Consider the following 18,497-nt stretch of genomic DNA (forward strand, 5'->3'; position numbering starts at 1 on the left):
GTCAAAAAAAGGTGGTGCTCCAAATCTTGCAGGACTGGAGGAGGAGGAGGAAGGCAAAAAGATATTTACTACTTTAGATTCACTAGGAAAGTATGCAGAAGTTCCTGTTAATATCCACTGTGTTTACTGGGAACATTGCTTGACAATCCTGTTCTTTTGTAGCTGAACTTGGAGACTATGATCCTGCTGAGCACGTCCCTGAACTGGTGTCTGAGTTCAGGTTTGTTCCCACGCAGACTGAAGAGATGGAACTGGCCATTTTTGAGAAGTGGAAGGAATGCAGGTACTAGATCTTCCAGTGCATGCTAACCAGCTCATTGCAGTGGTTTTTCTGTGCAAGGACTGTATTCAAAAGAATGCTGCTGATGCTTCTTCTCTGGTCTTGTTCAGAAACTTAAATCTAATATGGTTCTGGTGAGAAATGAAGCTTTTCAAAAGTCTGAGTAAAATGATGCGGTACGACATCCTGAAATGCAATTATATCTGCAGCAGTGGTTTCAGATTAAAACATTAAAAAAGTGACCTTGATGTTCATGAGATCAAACAAACATCAGCAGTGTTTAGGTTTTTCACCAATGTTCAGGAATTTCTTTTCCTCTTTTTTCATGTACCAGTTTTGCCTTTCTGTGCTTTTTCAGGCATGTGACTAACACCAAAAAATTTGTTTCAGGGGGCAAACACCAGCACAGGCTGAAACTAACTACTTAAACAAAGCTAAGTGGCTGGAAATGTATGGTGTAGACATGCATATAGTCAAGGTATGTTTAACCACAGCATGATGACCTTTGGAAATGATAATGTTTGCTTTGTTCTGCATTTCAGCATGGATTTTGCTTGGGGGGGGGGGGGGGGGAGGGGAAGGAGTGTTGTTCTCATCTAAACTGTGTAACAAATGATATGGCTTTGCCTCAACATTCCACTTTATATTACACATTTCTTGAAGGTATAACTTCAGTCCAAACATATCTGCTCTGTGTTAAATACATGATTGGTATGGCAATATGTACTATGGTTTGTATTTGGACTGAGAGCTATGTGAAAATCATAGTAATTAAATTGAAATTGGCTGGAATCCAGTCAGCTACTAGCTTAAAAGCTACAAGTAAAAATACATCTTCTGTGGAGAAGGAGCTGCGCAAGGAGGGCCTTATTATACAGACAAAACAAGGAACTTCGATTTTCTCCTTCAGTCAGCCTTATTGAAAGGTTGCAAACCAGAAAAATCCATTGCATAGGATCATTGAATGAAACATGAGAGTTTTGCTGTATAAAATAAGCAGATATGTGTGTAATTTTAACACTGGGAAAATAAGCTACACAAACCACTAGAGTAATTTGAATAAAGGGTGAAACATCAAAATGAACATAATCTTTATTTTGTGGCAATTAGGCAAGAGATGGCAATGATTACAGCCTGGGATTAACACCTACAGGAGTTCTTGTCTTTGAAGGAGACACGAAGATTGGTTTGTTTTTCTGGTAAGCACTCTGATTGCATGTTAAAATACATTTTAGATCTTTACAGTCTTGTTCCTTCTGATCTGGGCAAAAAAAGATTTGTTTGGAATATGAGAGCACTGTGTATACCAGGTGCCTGCAGAAATACTCCCTAGTCTGTGAGGGTTTTCTACATGTCCAAAAATACTCTTTCTTTCTTTTTTTATGGCAGTCTTTGTTGATACATTAGTAGGCTTCTGTAAGTGTAATGTGCTAGAGGCAAGTAAAAGATGGAATAACTTTAGGATGGTTTTTGTTTGGGTTGTTTGGATTTTTGTTTTGGTTTGGGTATTTTTGTTGATTTTCTTGTTTGTTTGTTTGTTGTAGTTTGCACTAGTTTGCTTTGGAAATAAAGTATGCACCCAGTCAGTGAAATTACTTCAGGAATTCTATCCAGATTGAAAAAGAAGCATAAGCAATAGCACTTGTGCAGTTTTTACATAAAATGTCATCTAGGCAAGCTTTTTATTAAGAAGATATCTTTTTGTGCCCAGGAAAGGGCAGAAGTGTCCCTTTGTGGTCATCAATAAGGGCTAATTAAAAGCAAACAAACAAACCTCCCACACAAACACATGCACACATCTCCAAACCAGATTAATAGGCATTTGTGACATACAGAGCTTCCTTCATTTTTTATGAAGGTGTGCTGCTTTATCTGTCAAATACCTGAAGATCTCCCCGTGGTTTCTTAGAAGCATTCTGATGAAATTTTGCAGGGCTTTATATTGTATAAACCTCAAACTAGAGAACCTTCTAGCTAGCATATTTGGGTGTGGGTACACAGACATTTACGCATTTTCAAGTGTTTAATTCCTATCTAGCCTTTCAAAACTGTATACAAAGAATAAATAGGGAGATGTTTAGGGGAATTTCATCATATGAGTAGTTCATTAGTGTTAGCCCACTCCAATTTCATGAACTGCTCAGAAAAACACTTTCTTTGTAGCAGAAATGTTATCTGTGCATCTTGTCCCTCCACTATCAACATACCTGTCAGTGAGTTACTAAGAGAGTTAGACATAACCTGCTTTTTCTGTTCATCTTGCAGGCCAAAGATAACAAGGCTTGACTTCAAGAAAAACAAACTCACTCTAGTTGTTGTTGAGGATGATGAGCAGGTAGATAACTATCTGTTTAGTTATATCTCAGTCTTGATTATGCAGTACTAATTTACATATTCCTGATCTCTTTTCTTGATATTTAACTTTTGAGAATTAACATGGTCCCTTTGCTACATTTTTTTATCGTGACTTCATGAGGAGGAGGGGAATGAAGGGATTAAGTATAAATTATATGGGTTCAATTACTTGTTGTTTTTCCCCCTCACACTGTTGTAAAAGGGAAATACCTTGTGAAACTAGTATAGACCAGATAATTTGGAAATAGTGTGCATTGTACAAGGAAGTGTAAAAGTGAAAAAACATGTACCATGTTTAGTGGAATGAATTCCTCAAGTAGGTGCCAGAATGGTTCCCATGGGAAGAAATTGCTCAGAGCTGAGATAATAAAAATGTGAGCATTGGTAATTTGAGGAGATCAGATCTGGAAGTGAAACCGTGGTGCCCTTATTGAGAAGTACCTTCCTGTATTGACAGAAAGCTTCAGAAGCTTCTGAAAAGGTTGGGTCTTCTGCCTGAAAGATGTTATTTTTATAAACATATGTTGCAGTATTCATGAACAACGATGTAAACATTTATTTGGCTGGCATCGAATTGTAGCTTCGACTTATTCAAGCCCCTTGTAAATCATCAGTGTGCCATTTGTGCTTTAAGGGAAAAGAGCAGGAGCACACTTTTGTCTTTAGACTGGATCATCCCAAAGCCTGCAAACACTTGTGGAAATGTGCAGTGGAACATCATGCCTTCTTCCGGCTCCGAGGTCCTGTCCAAAAGAACTCCAGTCGGTCTGGCTTCATTCGGTTAGGATCCCGGTTCCGGTACAGGTCAGTGTCATCTGCCTATTGGCGCATACCTGCTTTTACTACTTGGTTTTCTTGCATTGTGCATGGAAACAGGACAGCGCTTGGTATTCGTTCACTTAAGACATACAAAGCAGTGAAACTTGCAAGCTAAGTGAGTAGCATTATCAGTTTTATTTAATTATGTGGATTTCACACACACACACACACCCCCCACCCCCGAATTTTCTGATTAATATTTAGGTCATTCTGATCCATGCAGTAGGAAACCAGAATTTTCTCAAGGTTCATGTTCCTTCCATAGCATTAATGGTACACCATGTTTGATAGATCACTTTCCCTTGAAAGCCCACTCATTTTCAAAATGAGCTATAGAGGATGCATGATTGATCTACATGGTTTTGAGACTCTGCAAGTCTTTTGCCTCCTGAGTTCCTGATTGCTTGAGCGATGGCAAGCTTCAGAAGCTTAAACAATGCCTATTTCATGTTAGGCACTACTGGTGCATTTAAAAGCCTTCCAGATGGCGTATGGTCCCAGATTAGTCTGCAGGATGCTGTCAGTTGCCCCAGCAGAGTTGATGAGAATATATGAAAGGGGGTGGGCTGTGATCCCAGGCAGTATGCATATACTTCGAATCACAGAATGCATTGGGATGGAAGGGACACTTGAAGGTCATCTTTTCAAATCCTCCTGCAGTTAAAGGGGACACCTCCAACTAGATCAGGTTGCTCAGGGCCCCATCAAGTTTGACCAGGAATGTCCACAGGTATGGGGCCTCAACCACATCTTTGGGCAACCTGTTTCAGTGTTTTGCCAGTCTCATTATAAAAGAACTTCCTCTTCATGTCTAACCTATATCTATCCTGCTCTAGTTTAAAACCATTGCCCCTTGTCCTATCTCTACAAGTGCTTCTAAACAGTATTCCAGCCTTTCTGTAGGTATTCTTCAGATATTGAAATGCAGCTGTCAGGTCTCCCCAGAGCCTTCTCTTCTCCTGGCTGAGCAGTCCCAGCTCCCAACAGCCTGTCTTTGTAGGAGAGGTGCTCCAGGACCTCTTTCCTTCTTTTCCAGCAACTGTAGCAATGCCATCTAGTCTGCTTCAGAATGAATCAGTGGTACCCAGGGATTGAGCAGAACAGGAAGCTGTTTGCTGTCTTGGGCAGAGTCTGGCCAAATCTGGGAGAAAAAGGCTTGCCTAGGAACAAGAGCTTCTAGGTGCTGGTTTTCAGTCCCATTATCATCTTGCTCTATGACCTTTGGCAGCATACCTTGAGCTTTACTCGCTCTTAGAATTTTCAGCCTCTCCCAAACTGCATGAACTGTGATCACAGAAATATGCAAAGACCAAATGTGCTTTTTCAGCCACTTAATGCTTAAGTAGCGATTGCTTCAGCCTTTTGTCTTGGGAACATGGGGTGAAAATGGAATGTTTGTAAAACTTCCCCTTTTTTCTGAAAGGCCTTCTGAGGTGTTAAGTTTGTGATATTTCTTTTTAATAGAACTGAGATCATGTTATTAAGCTATGAATTTAAAATAGAAGTGTGATGTTTTGATAAGCAATGTCTGTATTTTGTCATTAAAAATAAGGCACTTAGTGTTTTATACTTTTACATGACATTGTTAGTGGGAAAACAGAGTATCAGACCACCAAGACCAACAAAGCCAGGAGATCAGCATCCTTTGAAAGAAGGCCCAGCAAGAGATATTCAAGACGAACACTGCAAATGAAAGGTAAAGGACTTTTCCTTCTGAGAAGTATAATTCATTGTGAGAGTCAAGTCATCATACCCTTTAAAGCTTCTGTGTTGGGATTCTTCTGTAGCTGTTTGTCTTTCTCTTGAATTTTCAAAGTTAAGTTTTCTTTGACATTTTTGGGACGCTACATTTGTTTATCAGAAAAAGCTTCTGGCCAAAGCATCTTGTTCTAGCTTGCCTAGCAGGTAAAATACACACAAATATAGCACAATTGGTGCCTGTATAAAGGTGACAAACTTGGGTCTAGGGAAAAGCAATGTATTCCTGATAATATTTGAAATCTATGAATCAGGTTTGAAATTATTGTCATTGTTTTTTTTATGTTGTTCTCAGAAGTTGCACTCTATTGTCACAACTTCATGGTTGTGATGGTGCTTGGTCTTTCATGCCCACTCTTTCACAGGTCAAACCTAACCTCCATGTGTGCTTTCAGATACTTGCTTAAATCTGACTCTAGTATGCTCTTCAGATTGTTTCTTTCCAATTTATAGTTTTATTTTTCACATAGTATGCATGAGATACTGGCAAATTTTGCTCTTTTAGTTGCCTACTTTTAGGTATTGCTAGACTATTTTAATTAATAATATGCTTAATATTTAACTGCTAACCTAATTGTAAACTAAATTTTAATTACTGCTTGTGTTTTTGTAGCACATGCTGCTAAGATTGAAGACACAAGGTAAGATGCATTCCAATATAAATATTTCTCTGATGTTTACCACCTGTGCATGAACACATGTCTGCAGGAGGTTGTTGTAAGATTAGTTAAATGTAGAGAGCATTAACCTCTCAACTGTGATTTTGCTGTGGGGTTTGTTTGCTTTACATAAAACGTACTGTTCAAAGCAAAGCTCCTGTGTTGCTATCACATGGACTTGCAATTGCCAGACTTGCTTAGTAGCAGGAAAAGAAGTTAGGTTATGACTAGATATGATTCTTGCTGTACATGAGTGGTAATTCTGTGTGCTGCCTTTTAAAAATAGATAAAGCATGTGAGGATGTCTTGTCTCTGAGATCTGCCCACTCTGGCTATGTGACTGAAATGCATAATCAAGTGACTTAACAGAACGTTAAGGGTTGGAAGGGACCTCAAAAGATTGTCTAGTCCAACCCCCCTGCCAGAGCAGGATCACCTAGAGTATATCATAGAGGAAGGCATCCAGGTGGGTTTTGAATGTCTTCAGAGAAAGAGACTCCCCAACCTCTCTGGCCAGCCTGTTCCAGTGTTTTGTCACCCTCACAGTGAAAAAGGTTTTCCTGATGTTCACGTGGAACCTTCTAGGTTCCAGCTTGCACCTATTAACCCTTGTCCTGTTGTTCGGCATCTCTGAGAAGTGCCTGGCTCTGTCCTGACACTTCCCCTTCATATATTTATAAACATTAATGAAGTCACCTCTCAGTCTCCTCCTCTTCAATGTAAAGAGACCCAGCTTCCTCAGCCTTTCCTCGGAAGGGAAATGTCAGAGAAGTAAAATACAGTGCAATAGATATTTGAAATATGTTGATCGTGTTATATTCTGTACTATACTTACTTGCATTTGTTTTTATGTATTTAAGTATTTTCATAGATATGTACTAAATTATTAATGATCAACATTGAGGGAGGCCTCTTGGTTCTTTATTTCTCTACCTGGATTCTTTCTGTGTGTGTAGGTTTATACTTCCTGTGGCAAGCTAAAATACTCATGTGAATAAGAATCATACAGTTTCCATACTGTTCCTTAGGGGAAGAGGGGAAACGAGGCTAAAAAGAATTTCCTGGTAGTGAAGGAACTAAGTCACTCAGTTCTGGTTTCTGTACTTCACCCAGTAACTTGTGAACATTGCAGTGATGAATTGCAACCACTTATTTTTTTCAAGTAGATACCCATGGATCATGACAGGCTTATTACAGCCATACATTTTCTGTGTGTAGCAGCAGGGAACAAGGCTGCAGTTGCTTTAACATGGAGGTGTCTCTGTGACCTTCTGTATTGTCCTTGTTTGTTTGTTTTCAATTAGAAAAGTACTCTTCAAAACCGGGTGCCATTAAAGTTCTTAAAGGTCCTCTGCATGCAAAATGCGAGTGATTAATTAGTACTTTCATCATGCTGCATTGTCATGCCCTTTCCAAATTTCATGCTGCTTAGGTCATTCTGAGAGTGGGAAGAGAAACTTCATGTGCAGTTTCTTCCTCTGATAAGGCAGTGGTCGTCTGATGTACACCTAGGTGTGGCACTGTTATGTTAGTCTCCAGAGCAATCTATGCCATTTCTGAAACTCTACACTTGAGCATTGCTAATTGAAATGCATCATGAAAGATGTATGTTGTTCCATTCTTTTGTGTTAACTCAGCACAGGGGAATGTGCTACCCAGAAGGCATTCCTTAATATTGTTGTTAAATGCACACTATCCTGTGGAAACCTCCACACTGTCTCAACAGAGAAGGTGTGAATTTGGGAAACGGGCAAGGAACAGCTTCTCCGATCTTGACATTGTGATATTAAGTAAAATAATTCTAAAGAATCAATAAAGTAGATACAGAAATTGACTTGAATTGTTGGCTTCCCAGATTGCATAGCTATTGTCCAGACTGTAAATCAAAAGATTAATGGGTCACAGGAGACTGGAACCATTGTTTTTTCTTTTTAGAAGACTGTATGTCTGGAAGAAAGTTTACTTTGCACAAGATTCATAATGCATAATTATTCTGTAGGGTTTAAAAGCTTTTAAGTATGTCAAAAATGTGAAATGTCTCTGGTAGATTCAGAAATCATCAGGAATAGGGCTACGGGTCTTATTTAATTTATTAACTATGTTAAACATTTAATAAGATTATTATTCCTCTTCTGAGCTGCTGTGCACATAATTTTGAATGGACGCTTTTAAGACTCTGAAGCAGTAACTCAGTCCATTAGAGGTTGTATGCAGAAGAAACTCCTGATTTTTTCTGATTAACTTTGTGATGTGAAACTTCAGAAGAGCTATAGTTACAGAATAAATAGTATCTGCAGCATGTAGGTGAGGTTTCAGTAATGTCACATTTTGCTGTCCATTCAACTAAAACTATGTAGTTTTTGCTTTAAAAGTGCCCCACCCTACTGCTGAATTGGGAAGATTTCTAAACAGAACCAGTTTGCAGATGACACCGAGTTGGGAGCAGGTGTTGGTCAGTTAGAGGGTTGAAGGGCTCTGCAGAGGGACCTTGACCGGCTGGACAGATGGGCGGAGTCCAACATGATGGCATTGAAGTCCAAGTGCTGGGTGCTGCACTTTGATTACAATAACCCCATGCAGTGCTACAGGCTGGGGTCAGAGTGGCTGGAGAGCTGCCAGAGAGGAACCTGGGGGTACTGAATGACAGCTGACTGAACATGAGCCAGCAGTGTGCCCAGGTGGCCAAGAAGGCAAATGGCATCCTCGCCTGCATCAATAGTGTGGCCAGCAGGAGCAGAGAAGTCATTGTGCCCCTGTACTCAGCACTGCTTAGGCCACACCTTGAGTATTGTGTCCAGTTCTGGGCCCCTCAATTTAAGAAGGACATTGAGACTCTTGAACTTGTCCAGAGAAGGGCAACAAGGCTGGTGAGAGGCCTTAAGCACAAGCCCTACGAGGAGAGGCTGAGTGAGCTGGGGTTGTTTAGCCTGGAGAAGAGGAAGCTCAGGGGAGACCTTATTGTTGTCTACAACTTCCTGAAGGGTGGTTGTAGCCAGGAAGCGGTTAGTCTCTTCTCTCTAGCAACCAGCACCAGAACAAGAGGACACAGTCTCAAGCTGTGCCACGGGAAGTTTAGACTTGAGGCAAGGAGAAAGTTCTTCACAGAGAGAGTTGTTAGGCATTGGAATGGGCTGCCCAGGGAGGTGGTAGAGTCACTGTCCCTGGAGGTGTTGAAGAGAGGATTGGACATGGCACTTGGAGCCATGGTCTAGTAGTCATGAGTTGATGGGTGACAGGTTGGACTTGATGATCTTTGAGGTCTTTTCCAACCTTATTAGTTCTATGATTTAGGAAAGGAAGATGAAAAAACAGATCAATTACAGATAAATTGCAGCTTGAACAAATGAAAACTAATGTGATACCCTTAGTTACCTAGCGTGTGGCAGCTGATCTAAAACAAAAGTCTTAAAGTTTTCATTTGAGAACAGTTAAGTGCTTTGAAAAGATCTTTGGACTTTGTATTTCTTTCTGAAAAATCCCTGTGATTCTGACAGACTGCAAAAATAGTTTGTTGGTCTGATTCTGATTTAAATTCTTTTTCTCTTTCAGTACTGCAAACAATGTTGTGATCAACCAAACTAATGGCTCACAAGTAAGCACTCACATGCTTTTCAAAGGCAGTGTTCATGCACTAAAACAGATTTGAGGGTTTTGTTGTTCCTTCTTGAAATCCAGTGACTGACCAATTGAAAAATTACAGTGAAATGCTGAATTGCATGCCAAGAAATTACTGCTTATTTATAAGCAGGATAATTGGTTAATTTAGCTGGAATAAAGAAGATAGCTCATGTCCTAGTACTACAGAGACTATGCTATTTATAGGTACAGGGTCTCATAGGTACACCAAGTACCTTTGTTTGAGTGTCGTTCTTACCCGAAGGACATCAATTCTGTATGCTAAGTAACATTTGGAAAAAGGCACAATTCATCAGCAGCTGTGTTGGTTGCTGGTTACAGGATGATTTTTTTCTTTTTCTCTGAAAGAGACAGGAAAGCACCTGCAAATTAAAGAATCCATGGTTAGCAAAAATTCAGTGTGTTCTGAATTGGAGAGGAAATCAAAGACACCTGTCCTAATTCCACATAAGTATCGTATGTCAGTACTTACACACAGAATACCTTGTTTGACTGAAAAGGGAGGTTGGTGTAAAGTAAATCTGCTTCTCAGTATCAAAACCTAAGCCTTGGTGCTTGGAAAGACCCTGTCTCACTTTCTGGACCCTTTCAAATGCAGGGTGTGATGGAAAAGGTCACACATTGGTGGAGACAATGCTAGTTTGTTTTAACATTAGAATACTCAATATCAACTAATAGATGGATTGCTGCTCTGCCCAGCCTTTTGCTATCTGTGTGCAGTATTGGAAAAGACTGGTTTCTGGTGCCGTGGGAGTAATGGAAGACAACAGCCTTGCTTTAACTTTGTGTTTGAGAAGTGGGGATATGTTTTCCTATGTGTAATGTGTCATTACTTCATTAGTGTGTGTATAGTAACTTACTTGTTTGTATTCTGTCTCCAAAGAGCTGGAATGCAAAGCCAAACGTACCTGTCCTAACAGCGGTTCCTTCTGCCCCAGTCTTAGTGGAAATAGAAAACCTCCCAAGGAGCCCAGGAGCCAGCCAGCAAGACAAGAAGTGGTATGTTCTGCTTTGCTGGGAAATGAATCTTGTTTACTTTTGCATGATTCAAGTTGCTGTTTCTTCATCTGCACTTAAGCTGTCATCGTTGTATCTTTAACACAAGTTGACAGTCAAGTTAGTGATGATGCAGCTGATTTGTTGCTGTGAATGTAGTGTGGGGAAGTGAAGACAACAGGCTTAGTCACTGCCAACCAAAAGAAAATCTCTTCAGGGACTGAAGAAATGATTAAATCAGGAACAGCTTTTTCAAGTCTTGGAGAGAGCTGGATCCTTCTCACCATAATGCTCCTTGTAGCCCTTTGCTTGGTACCATGAAGCCCAAGGACTTACCTTGATCCTTAAGAAAATGCAGAACTCTATAAACCAGTGTCCTTGTTAATCATCTTTTGAACCTTCTGAAATAGGCAAGCCATATTTTTTTTCATTATCTTGGGTGGATTGGGAGCTTGAGGAAAATGACACCAGCTGAAGATAAGAGCTTTGATTTCATGTAATCAGAGTATTTATTTTATGGATTGGATGCATCTCAAAATGAAGGTGATTTGTTTGAAGACAAATGTACATACAATTTTCTTTAAAGTAATCCTATATTGCAAACCTATTTAAAACCCAAACTGACATAACAAGCCAGTGCTTGTGCACACATACGTAGTCTTAATTTTTTCATCCTTTTGTGCGTTCAGAGACAGTATGGCTTATCCTATAAGGATAGCTCTGGTTTATACAAGGCTCTCCAGGGGCAGCAGCAATGGAATTGAGTCACACAAAAGCTCTTATCCTAAGCAGTTTCACCCCTCAAAAGAAAAGATCCTTCTGCCATTGTTGGGTATATGAGGCTCCTTTGCTTCAGTATCTCTTAAAAGTAGATGATAACACCTTTCCACCAGTGCAATGACAAATGTAATTTCATTTCATGAATCTTACTGATTAAAGTGTTTGAACTCCATGGATTTTGAAGAGGGACAGTAATTTTGCTTTATGTGTTGCATTTTATTGACATTTCAATCAGAACACGTGATCAATGCTGTTTTTCTTTCTTCTGCCCTTGATTTGTCTAGTATCTGAAATCTGTGCTTGTCTGTGGTGAGATCCTGTTGATCGCTCGATTCCCTCCGTGGTGGTGGGTGAAAGGTGGTGGTTTCTTCATTCTTCAGCATTCTCAATATGGTTTTGTTTTTATTCTTTTGGTCTAATTGCAAGATGTGTGCTAGAAACAGGTGTATTTCCTTTGGTGAAAATGTTTGACTCTTGCTCCAAACAGCTCTTCTTGGGTATCTGATTCATGGTAGCACTCTTGCTAGCATTTGCAAGGCTTCTGTTGCTCGCTGAAATCCCGCTGCTTTTGTTCAGAAGCAGAGAGGACTCTCTAGGCAATCTGTTTCAGTTTTGCTTTTGGCACACCTGGTTTAGGGTTAAGAATGTGGGCCTCTCTCTCTTAACGTTGTCAAGGAATCAAAGCTTTCACGTCAGCTGCCACAATGTGTAGCCTTTCTATAGAGGAGTGGGAGGGAACATAAATTGCACCTAGACAGCATGCCATAAAGCAAAGAAGCTCCTTGGCAATTGATATGTTTTAATTAAGAGTATAATGCTTGAACTGCATCTGTCTTATGATTCATAGAGACATATCATTATTGCAGGCAGTTGTCTTCTTGCAAACAGGTTTTAATGAGTTCACTGGAAACTACTGCCTGTAATAAAGAGTAAATCCAGCTGTAGGAAGAAGACAACAGTTTGGAGCTGAGTCAGCAATTGAGCTACATTCTGGTTTCCTAGCTGGGAAGTGGGGTTAGGTTAGTTGCCGGACCATACGCGTTTATTTCAGGGGCTGCGACTTGGCTATTGCGCCTTCAAGTCTTGGTGTCTCGATGCTGCTAACAAGATCTCTTTTCAGCTGCTACTGTTTTTAATTGGCCTGTTTCTGCATGAATTATCTTTTGCTTTCTGTCAGAAAAATAGTCTTCTTTTGGAGAGAGTTTGCCAAGAATTGTTGAGAACACCAAAATCTTTTGGACTGGGGATTTTTAAGATGGTTAGGTTGGAAAGGGTTTAGAAGTGAGGTCCTGACCTCGTGAGTTTCTGTACTCTGCTTGGCAGATGCCTGTCCTGGCTACCTTGCAGCTTAGATCCCTTCCTAATGTCAATGTTTCCTTTGATTTAAAATGTTAATGCTGCAGCTGCCAACAGCAGTTGTGCCGCATTGTGGAAAGTACTTTGCCAGACAGGAAGGATTTTAATGTTCAGTTTGTTTGGTTTTTTGGAGGTTTTTGTTTTGGTTTGGATTTTTTTTTTTCTCCCTTGGCTCCATGCCTTTAAGATTTTCAGGACAGGAAAACTGCTGGTCTGCCATGGTCTGAAAACAGTCTGGAATATTTGCTGCAGGGCTGGGAAGCCTAAAATGCAATCATTGTCTAACTGTAGTCTTTTCTCTAGAAGCTGTTTCTGTACTTAGCCAGGGCAGGATACAAAAGTTTAATGATTTATTATTTTTTTTCCTCCTTATTGTGGAATAAATAATTCAGTTTTTTGTTTGCTAGTGGACGTGGCTTTCATGTGACCACTTACATTAGAGAAATGGGGAAATAACATAGTGAAGTGTTGAGGACTGGAGCCTTCAGTATTCACAGGTCACTATCTCAGCATATTTGACAGAAACCAAACCTCTGAATTTCTCTCTTTTCTAAAGGAGGACTATGGCTGAGCATTAATCATTTACTGCTGCTGTGAATCCTGCATGCTTTTCTGCTTCCCTGCCTTAACACTTGTCATCCTCCAACTTGTGTTGGCTGCTTGGCTGTTCTGACAGGGCTGAGAGTGCTGCACCAGGCTTTCTGAAACATGAGAATGTGGGATTTAAGCTGAGGGCTGTCCAGGACCCTTCTACATGAACAGAAACAATGTTTCCACTTTGTTTAGATTTGGGTCATTACATAGAGAATTTTATGTTTATCTGAAGGGATACATTTGGGTTAGGAACTTCCTTGCTTGAGGAGTTTGAGTGCATTTTTCCAAGCACTTTTTTGATACCTGACTGTACCTTGCATCAGCCTCTCCCAAAACATACCAGTGAAGGATCCTAGTACAACATAGACAACAGTTAACAGATCATTGTCCATTTAAAAAAGTCTTTTGAAACTCAAATGCTTCAGTAAATTGGATATCTTTTTTTTTGCTTTGGAGATGCTTCTGCCTGAAGCCTTAGAGTTTTTTAGCTAAGGGCTCCTGTGTAAAAATGTTTTCAAAACACTGTTGAAAATGATGAACTTTCTGCCCTGCACCTCTTTCTAGCTCTTGGAGGACTTCATTCCAAGTGTAATATAGACTCTTCATAATTGTACATGGTGTTTCTGTGGGGTTTATTTTTAGGAAGTAGATTTTTACGAGCCATTATGGCTTAGTATGCAAACCTGGAAAGCAAGGTCCTGGTTTGTGCTTGGCCTTTTTAAAAACTGTTCATTTTCCACTAACTTTTTTATGTTAAATCAAGTATAGGTACAGTCAGCTTCTCCACTAGTATTGAGTCCCTCAGTCACCTAAATTGTGAATGACTTGTCTATGCTGTGTTGTTTGTTTCTGCACAGCAATGCTCGCTTCTCTGAGTTTCTCTTTTCTTCTCCTTTTTTAAAACTTGCATCAGAATCTGCATTTTCCAGTGACTTTAAAAACTGATGCTGCTTATAGATGCTTGTTTCAGGTGTACCTTTGGAGCTGTCACTTAAACCCTTTCAGCTTCCCAAAGCCAAAATGTATCCTGTACTTAGGAGGCCTGATGCTCCAGCAGATTATTTTTCTCTCGTGTAAAATGCACAAGGTTCTTAGTCAGCTTTGTGAGGTGTTTTGAAATATGAAGTGCTTTTCATTTGGTAAGTGTAGACACTGTATACATGAAATAGCTTAACTTGTCATTCCAGACTTCTGCAAAAATGTGCATGATCCTGAGCAGAAAAGGGGTTTATTTGACAGCCTCATCATGTACACGTAAACTTGCGTGCCTCTCTTCCTTCAGTATATACCTTGCAGCAATGCCCTTTTCCCTTACCTTTTCACATCAATCTTCTTGTCTTTTACCTTCACTTTACTTTTCCACCCTCTTCCTCATCCATACCTGTTCACTAATTGTGCCCCCTCCCGCTCCCCAATAATCCAGGCCCCTTGACGCTGCCGACCGCTGCCAGCGTGGTGGAAGCGTGTGGGACGCGTGGGCACCGCCGAGGACGCGCGCTGCGGACGGCCAGTACCCCGCCTTTGTCCATGAGCGCAATGTGAAGAACGCAGCAATGCATAGCGGTGCTGGTACCTATGCTGTCCAAACCACCATGACCAGTCTCTGAGACGTGGGCCTTTCTGGAGCTTGAGACTGCATTCTAGCAGAGGCTGGGAAGCTACATTTTGAGCTGTCTCTGAGATAAGAACAGCAGACCAAAAGCTGACTATAGAGGGGGGGAAAAAAAAAGCATTTGTTATGAAGGCTCTGCATATCATATTGTTGGTATTTAGTCTTTAAAGATGAAAAAGTAACATACAGACCACTAGTTGGGCTATAATGTGGTTTCCAGAATCTGAGAGGATGTTATTGCCCCTCCTTTTAAACCATGATTATGAAAAATTATCTGAGATAGATGATTGATCTGAAAACTAACCTTTTTTTTTTTTTTCTTTTTTTTTAACAAATTCTCTTCTGAAAAATGCTGTTTGGAAATGGAATGATTTTAATTTTTTAAGAATAAAATTATCAGAACTTCTGAAAAAGCAGAGAGTAATATCCGTTTTGCTTTCTAGAAAGTTTTCCTTTCTTTGCTGCTGTGCTTCAGCTGAATTGAAGCAAATGTTTCCTGACAAACACCAGTTCTACCATATGATTCACAAGGTTAATTGTTAAGTCAGAGGTTAAAACCCCAGCTTCATGCTTCATTGGTGTTCTTGGGGGCCTTTAACAACTGAAGAAACTATTTTTTACCTTGGAACACACTGTTTTTTTAATGTGTTTTCTGAAGTTAGCTCCCTTTAAATGGCAATATCTTTTCCCATTAAAAAAAATGGAGGGGGGGAAAAAAAAGAAGAAAAGTTGTGGTAGAACACTTTTAAAAATCACTTATGTTTGGCTCTTAGGATAAAGAAGGTATTTAAATGATTATCAATAATAAGTTTCAAGTTGCCACAGGGTCTAGAAATCAAAACCCATTCTTTTCAGATATTCAGCCTTCAAGAACCAAGTAAGTCTCAGCTAGGATGTCGCTTAATATTGCCTGAGATGTTTTGGTCACCTCGTCCTTGCATCTGACAGGAGGAAAGAAATTGCTGTTTAAATATGAGTCTCTATTTTGCAGCTCTGCTTAAAAAAAAGGATATGCAAGCTACCTACTAAAGATCTGTGAGCTCTGCAGAGGTGATCAGAGCAATCTGTTGTGCTGGGTTTAGTTGTCGATTTTGCAAGGTAGATATTGCAAACATCTAGAGCAAAGCAAACATTCTTTTATTATTTGTAAAGTTGCTTAAGAGTAAAACATCGGTTCTCATTTTGCATAACTTCAAAATAAATAATTTCCTTGTAGCTGAGGGAGAAGCAGCCACTAATTTGAGCAGAGGAATTTATGATGGCTGTGTTTTCAAAATGCAAGAGCGCTGTTGCAGTAACAAGTCAGTGTTCTACAGCACAGTTTTAAGTTCAGATGTCCATATGTACTTGTCAGGCCACTATAAGTGCTGGGTGACTCCTCAGGTTACCAGATAAGTTTTGTGTTGCTGGTAAGGAGCACCTGAAGTTGGAACATGCCTCTGGAGATCATGTAGTCCACTCCCAATGCTGAAAACAAGGTTGAGCAGAGCCGGTTGCTCAGGATTATGCCAGCCAAGTTACAGGAGTATCTCCAAGGATGGAGACTTCACACGCTCTGGGTGACCCATTCTGGTGTTTGACAAACCTCATAGCAAACAAAGGGGTTTTGTTGTTGTGCTTAAGTGGAAATTCCCTTTCAGTTTGTGCTGTTACCTCTTGTCCTGTCTCTGGGCTACCTTACGAAGAGACTTCTGTTGTCTTTATTCCTCTCGTGAGGTTTTTATACACATTAATAAGATCCTCCTGAGCTTTCTCTTCTCTAGGCTGAACAATCCCTGGTGTCTCAACCTCTCCTCCTATGTCAGGTGCTCCAGACCTGTTTCTGTCTTTGTGTTGCTTTGTTATGCTCCGTCCAACATGTCCACGTCTCTCTTGTCCTGGGGAGTCAAGAGTTGGGACCAACACTGACCAGCCCCAGACACCTACAGTAGTGTTGTCATGGACTCACTGCAAGTTTGGCGATTAAAGCTGTGGCTAAAGTTTTCATAGTAGATCTTCTGCATGACTGCAGAGCTAGTTCAGATTCAGGGTAGGAGAAGCTACCCTGGTTGCCTGGAATCCAGAATGTATTTGGTTTAGTATGGTAGACGTCACATGCGCTTGCTGTGTTGCTTTGAGTCTTGCATACACCTCAGGGTTGATTTTACTCTGTGCTGGGCTTGTTTTAGTGTGACTTTAACTCATGGAGAATTACTGTTCTGATTTCCACTAGCACGGCAGCTCAGTTGTAGATGGAGTACTCCATGAGCATCAACACCACCCAGCTGCAGTTTTACAGGGACAGGAAGAGCTCCGATTGTCCAAACGCACGGTTCCATCTTCTTAAATAGTGCAGAGGTGACAGCTCTTTGCTTGATATGCACAAAGGTTCTGCAGCCAGCTCCTCTTTCTGAGGGTGTTTTCATTCCTTTCCTCTTGTTGTTGACTTGTGTATCTTATGCTCTATCAGTATGTGGAATTCTCTTTTTAAAAAAAGTGAGACAGGAATGTGGGACTCTACCTGCTTGGCTAGAAACTGAATGCCCATGAACAGTCTGCAGTAGGATCATACAGTCCCAGGATTTTTTCTTTTGCTTTTTTTCCTTTTAAAAGGAAAGAGATGTTATTCTTTTCTGAATATTTTGCTTTTTTGTTGAAGAACAAAATCAAAATCTGGAAAGGTGATAGCCTTAAATTTTAGTACTCTGCTTACCTTCAGGTATAGCATTGTTCATTTACTTCATTTTGGGGCATTCAAAGAATTTCAAGCTGCTCTACTACCTCACAGAGTCAATGTGAAGAACTATTCTTTCACTACCAGTTTGAAAAGAAATAAACTAGTTTGCATGGTACTCCCTGCTGTTTGAAGTCGGATTACTTGCAAAAGAATTAGCTCTTCTGCAGCAGATCCAGAGAATTACAGTATTCTACAGACTGTATTTTACACACTAAAATGAAGTGTTCCTTCGCTTTTCAGTTAGAAAATTAAAAGAAAGAAGTGCTACCCTTAGGAACTGAGAGCATTCTCTTCCAACTGTGTTGTGTGCTCTGTGGTACAGATTAGTGTCAATGTATTTGTCAGGCAAAAAGAACAACAGTAGCTAACTGCCTTAACTGTGGGCATCCCTGAGCGTGTAGTGATTTGTGTGGTTTAATAGTGGGTTGGCAAACCTGTTAATAAACTAAACCCCTTTGATATTCCTATATTCATAACTATTTGTGTGGCTTGAAATCTTGGTATTGTTTGTCAGCTTGGCTAATGCCTATTTCATTCTTGGGTACCACACACTGACTGTCACAGGAGTCATGCCTTTCCTGGGAAGCCTTTTATAATTTCCCTCGTGATTGGCATGACAGTTCCTCAGTATTTTGTGAAAGAAATCAGAAATTGTATGCAGTGACAAAACCAGTATCTTATGCTTTTTACTTACATAATCATCATTTATGAAGCCTGCGTAGAAGATTTTCTGCTCATGTTCTGAAGAGGTCAAAGATTCTGAACAGCCTAGAAAAATCTGTTGCTCTTTGGGGAGGTCTTCATTTGCACTTGCAAATTCCAGTGGCTGAGGCTGTACCCAGTATGTCTGTCTTCTCATGACTGCCTATCTCAGGGTGACTTGGAGTAGGTGCTTTAGTAGGTCTGAAGGCAAAATGAAGTCAATTCCTACTTGAA

The 18,497-nt window shown here is 40.2% G+C and overlaps 1 protein-coding gene across 5 annotated transcripts in view; it reads left to right on the forward strand.

Moving 5' to 3' along the window:
- Positions 1-18,497, forward strand: part of EPB41L5 (erythrocyte membrane protein band 4.1 like 5) — a 62,764-nt gene that overhangs the window by 24,669 nt on the left and 19,598 nt on the right. For 4 of the 5 annotated variants that reach the window (XM_068138960.1, XM_068138959.1, XM_068138962.1 and 1 more), the window contains exons 8-16: positions 163-283; positions 671-758; positions 1,391-1,479; positions 2,546-2,615; positions 3,270-3,439; positions 5,044-5,150; positions 5,826-5,853; positions 9,421-9,463; positions 10,391-10,506. In XM_068138960.1, coding sequence (XP_067995061.1) covers positions 163-283; positions 671-758; positions 1,391-1,479; positions 2,546-2,615; positions 3,270-3,439; positions 5,044-5,150; positions 5,826-5,853; positions 9,421-9,463; positions 10,391-10,506 — 832 coding nt within the window. Of the gene's footprint in view, positions 1-162; positions 284-670; positions 759-1,390; positions 1,480-2,545; positions 2,616-3,269; positions 3,440-5,043; positions 5,151-5,825; positions 5,854-9,420; positions 9,464-10,390; positions 10,507-14,656; positions 16,827-18,497 lie in introns of those variants that run through there. The other variant, XM_068138963.1, reaches the window with a different exon arrangement.

Source organism: Melanerpes formicivorus, unplaced genomic scaffold (genome assembly GCF_026170545.1).
Source record: "Melanerpes formicivorus ecotype bairdi unplaced genomic scaffold, bMelFor1.0.p_v2 SCAF_5, whole genome shotgun sequence".
NCBI lineage: Eukaryota > Metazoa > Chordata > Aves > Piciformes > Picidae > Melanerpes > Melanerpes formicivorus.